The sequence below is a fragment of the Meleagris gallopavo genome, chromosome 1, assembly GCF_000146605.3.
Source record: "Meleagris gallopavo isolate NT-WF06-2002-E0010 breed Aviagen turkey brand Nicholas breeding stock chromosome 1, Turkey_5.1, whole genome shotgun sequence".
NCBI classification, from domain to species: Eukaryota; Metazoa; Chordata; class Aves; order Galliformes; family Phasianidae; genus Meleagris; species Meleagris gallopavo.
Window position 1 is genome coordinate 37426340 of NC_015011.2, and position 5121 is coordinate 37431460.

The window sequence follows — 5121 nt, forward strand, 5'->3', positions numbered from 1 at the left end:
TTCCGAAGGCGAAATCTCAGCAGACATAACTCTCATTTGGAGCTGCCTTTTCCTGCATACCCAGAGAAATCCCTGCCATGTGTTCGTTCTGCATTTACATTTCATGTTAGGATTTGATCAGATGCTTGGTCTGGAAAATGGAGACACCCACTGCAAGTAGGTCATGATAGTTCCAAAAAGGAAGATCACAGTGCTAAATTGTTTTACTGGATATCCAAAACACAACCAGGTTAGAAATTATGTTCTGTAAAACAACACATTCTGCAAATACTTTAAGTGGAAATATTATCCCTTACAGTGAGTTCTGCTGTTGGTGGCTTAGAACGCAGCCACACAGGAAGCAGTATTTCTGATGTGCCCTTAATCCTGCACTGAATCAAAGCTTCAGCATAACGGTGCTTTTATCTGTTCACGATAAATAAACTGTCTGCTGAACCAGCGGTTTCTGTAGGAAAACTATTTGCTGCTCTTTTTGCCAGAAGTGTTTTTAAACAGAGGGCAGCACTTACCTCCTGCCTTCCTATCTATTGCAGGCATAAGCACTGCTTCTGAAGTCTCATCCTCCACTGGATCAAATCATAAAGAAGAAGCTATTATGTATTAACTGTATTACATACTTACTTTTATCACTTTTGTTTTTGGAATGCTAACATTACAATTCTTATTCCTGAAAGCAATTATTATTTTGACGTTCCCACAGGGAAGCAATCTGTATCATCTCAGATCCAAGCAGCTATTTCTAGCTTCATTCACAGGATACAAATGCTGCCTCACAAAACGCTACCGCAAAAATTTAATTGTGTAAATTGCAGCCAACACATTTCCAAAGCTGCTGTTTACAAATTCTGACATTAGTGCTTGATTTGTTCAGTCTTAATAGTAATAATGAGATAAATGACATAGTAAGCAAAGTTTGGTATGAAGGTATGCTTGATACCTGTTCTTAATGGTGGCTGAAATATTTACCTATTCCTTAGATGTAAAGAAATTAAATTGCAAACATCTCCTTGCTTTAATACCGAAATAGTTTCTAGCTTGAGATGTAAAAGAATCTTGAAGAAAAAAGAGACACAAGGAGACACATTAACTTAAGCACTGATAGAAATTTACCAATTAAAAAAAATAGTAAGTTTCTATGGCTAATAGCAGATCTGCTATATGACAAAAACCAAATCTAGTAGGGTGAAGTGAATACAGTTCTATCTCAGTCACAGAAATGTATGCGTGTGAAGAATATAATCTTCCTTAATCTCCTCATGTGGTACCATTAATCACCCACCTGTCGGCTCTGGAAGACTGTTACAAAGATAACCACAGAAACAATAGCAAGTTGGCACAGTACAACAAATACCACATTGACATTTGGTACTGTTTTAAGTTAACCTCAGAGCTTTCAGCTTAAAGGCAACAAAAAACACACCTTTGTAGCTAACTTATTTAGGCATATCCAACATGTTAAAACATATGAACAGATGAACGCAGCTGACGGCTTATTACATCACTACGCCACCCAAATGGGAACTTTCACTTGGCTGTGCCACCGGAGTTCCTCAGCGGGAGCAGGGATGGAGGAATGCTGCTGGAATGCAGGAGGTCTTGGTGCAGTCCCACAGGCCTGTCTCTGTCAGAAGCATGGGAACTACCAGCTGCAGAAGTGTGCTGAGACTCCACCACCACCCAGAGCACCAAATGACGGATGGCATCGTCAGGTGAACTGCTTGCCCCCATTCTCAAGAGCCGCTGCTGCGTGGATCTAGTGTCACTGTGCATTACTTCTCTGTGCTTGCTTGTATTTCAAGCGCGGACCTGCCTTCCAGTTTGTGTGGAGACAAATCCACACTCAAGCACAAACAGAAAAACTCTCTGGGACATACTACCAGAAATAAAACCCACAAGGTTGATCTGACCATAGTGCACTTCTAGACTTACTGCTTCCTGCGGCTTTGAAACACCAACCTCCCAACCCAGGGGCCTCTTGGGTCTTGACATTTGTCCTTGTCACAACATCAAGAAATCAGTCTTAAAATCATCTCCATGTCAGCTGTCAAAGAGCGAATTACATTTACAGAAAGCTCTAAAATTTGGGATAGTTACACAAAGAATTGCAGTGAAGGAGGAGGTACCAAGAAGCAGTGAGAGGGTGTCCAGGCTGAACAGGCTGCCTTAGGAAAGGGTTGGCTCCAGGAGGGATCCTGCTCTTCTGCTTTTCCCCCAGAAGCATCTCTCACACTGGGCTCAGTCTCCAGGGCTGGAAACTAAACGGCCACGTGCTGAACATGTACCCATCACAGCAAAGACACAATTCCTGACATTCTCTGAGGGAAAGGAGCACCATTTTGGGAACTCTCTAGAAAAACTGGGGAAACTGTGGTCCAAAAGTAAGAATGGATCATTCACAAAATAGAAAACAGCAGGGAAGTCAATGAAACGCAGCACTCAACTCAAAGAGCCTTCAGACTTGAGAGATTTTACCAGAGATGGGTCAGGTGCCAGATGAAAGAAAAAAAAAAAGCTTTATGTAATTTTCACTTTTAAGTTCTCCTTTGTATTTCTGGTATTAAAAAAAGAAAATTGTATGTCATCAAATTTACGAACTTTTTGATTCTCAGTTACAAGGCTGGCAGGGTTTAAATATACGAAAGCAATCATATACTGAAATACTTCTGCTTCAACCTTAGTCAAGAAATTGCAGTAAAGGTGGAATTGTGCAGATGTACTAATGGTATAAAATAATGCCAGCAAGCAGCTCCCAGCACTAGGCCTGTCTGAGCAGGGAGCTCTGTGGGCTCACTTGGGCCAGTCGTGGCATTACTGAGCTGTGAGGAGTGTGATTTTCTCTCTTCTCCTCTGTGTTTAGTCCACTCACTCTTCTGCACATATCAGAAATGATTCTGCTAGAAGAAAAAATTACTGTCCCTTGTTCTTCCTTAAATAAATTTCTTTAATGAACATGGAGGTGCTCCCTCAGCAGGATGGGGTAGAAATTGGCAACAACACCATGGGGCGACAGGGAGGGAGCCTGCTCACTAATTACTGTCACGTACAAAACGGACTTGGTTTGAGGAAGATTAATTTAATTGATTGCCAATAACAAAGTAGGACAGTGAAAATGATAATAACAAAAAAACAACAAACATGACACCTTCAGCCCACTTTCCATTTTCACTCAGCTTCGGCCTTAGTTCTGCTGTTTCTTCCTTGCAAGCAGTGCAGGGGATCAGGGAAGCAGGGCTGCAGTCAGTCCAGGCAGGCCTAGCCACTGCCTGCCTGGCTCCAGGTGGCCTTCCCACAGGCCACAGCTCTCCAAGCTCTGCTCCAACACAGCCCCTAACCCAGGGCCCACCCTTCAGAAGTGCACTCTTCCTGCACGTCACCACGAGTAGCAGCTCCCCCAGCCCTCCTGTCCCACCATGGGCCCCTCTCCACAGGCCGCAGCTCCGGCCCAGGGTGGTCCTGCAGAGGTGTACATACAGGCCGTGCCTCCTCCAGGCCTCAAACTGCTGCACTGCAGGCTCCTCCGTTGGCAGCATGTGGCGATCTGCCCCGTGCAGTGCCCATGGGCTGCAGGGAGATAGATCTACACAGATCCCAACTGTCAGCCTCTTTCTTCCTCTACTTCTAAGAAGCATATTAGGTCTGTGGATCTAAAAAGGGATCTTTTAGCCTCCAGCATTGAAATCTGAAACCACTTTAAAGAAGATGCAGGGAAACACATTATCAAAAATGTTTTTATTTACAATTTCAGAAATCATCATCCGAATCATTATCCTCAATTTTCTGTGGTGGCCGCTTAACACCAATGATTAAATCAATATTGAGAAGCTCTGTAACACAATGAAGAACTGAAGTTACCAGCTGGTATTTGCAATAAACTGATTCCAAGCCTTTCTCATTCACAGGCAGGGGCTGATTCTTCCTGAGTGCTTCTGTGGTTTCAAAATAAAACTTGGTAAAGCCGTTCCGTTCTGTTCCACATAAGGCCTTGGGAATACTTAACAAAGCATCAGCAACTATGTTAGATATGACAGTAACCGCTGACTGCTGAACCTGCTTTGCATAATGCTGAATATAATAATGTAACAGGATTTCAAAGTAACCTCCTACCGGCAGAACTGATCCTGCTTCTAGGATGGAGCAGGGACAACTCTGTGTAACACCACAGCCAGCCTTCTCTAGGCCTTTATCGACACTTAGGTGCTCACGCAGGGTAGCAGTGCTGACTACAGCAGTGCTGTAATTCCTGTGACTGCACACCGCTGGGTAGCTCTCGTTCATCCCATCTGCACACTCACACAATTTCTGTGTCCCTGCCGAGTCAGTCCCATCGGTGCAGACATTCAGCTCCTTGCTGTGTGGGACAGGAGCTGAGACTGGTGGCGTACAATCAGGATGTTCGCTTTCCTGCAAAGCAAGACCTGAACTTTGTGCTGTTGTTTCACCCCTGCAGCCTTCCATCTGATGCTCAGAAACCTGACTGCTGCCACAAGCAATACTTTCTGTCACCATCTGCATTTCAGCAGCTGGAGAACACCCACTCCCAACACCTGAGGCACCATTCTGGCTCTCAGCTCCGCACTCCTGACCCACCTCTCTGAAGAGCTGCAGCAGCATGGTGAAGGCCCCGTGCAGAGCGGCAGCGTGCTGCTCGTTAACGGCATCGACGGGAGCGCACAGAACCAGGCAGTGGGGCTGGAAGGCGCCCGCGCTGCTGAAGCCAATGTGCGCGTACCGCTGGGAGCCCAGCAGCAGGGGCTGGCAGAACGTTACCACTGCAGCCTCTGTGATCTCCCTCTGCACGCTATCACCGGCAGGGTCATAGGGCGAGATTCCTGTGATTTCAGAGATAAGGGCCACTTCTTCCGATGACAAACACTCCACCACGGACACACCGTGTAATTTCGCGTAGTAGATAACTTCCTCGTGCTGCTTCACGCGGGACAGCAGCAGCCTCACGCCGTTACTCCGCAGGCTCTCCATCACGGCCTCCGTTCTCCCGCCGCACCAGCGCAGCGCGGCCCGGTGCTGCCGCTCGGATCGCACCGCGCACTCCACGCCGGGTGCTGCGAGCACGGGCCGCAGGCAGCGGGTGACCAGCACGGCGAGCAGCCGGCCGCCGGCGGG

General features: G+C 46.5%; 1 protein-coding gene across 1 annotated transcript; it reads right to left on the bottom strand.

The window, feature by feature from the left end:
- Positions 1 to 3710: 3710 nt before the first annotated feature.
- Positions 3711 to 5121, bottom strand: BBS10 (Bardet-Biedl syndrome 10; the record flags this gene model as incomplete). The annotated part of the gene is made up of 1 exon (XM_010708702.2): positions 3711 to 5121. A coding segment is annotated over one exon (1380 nt), but the record flags the coding sequence as incomplete, so codon positions are not given.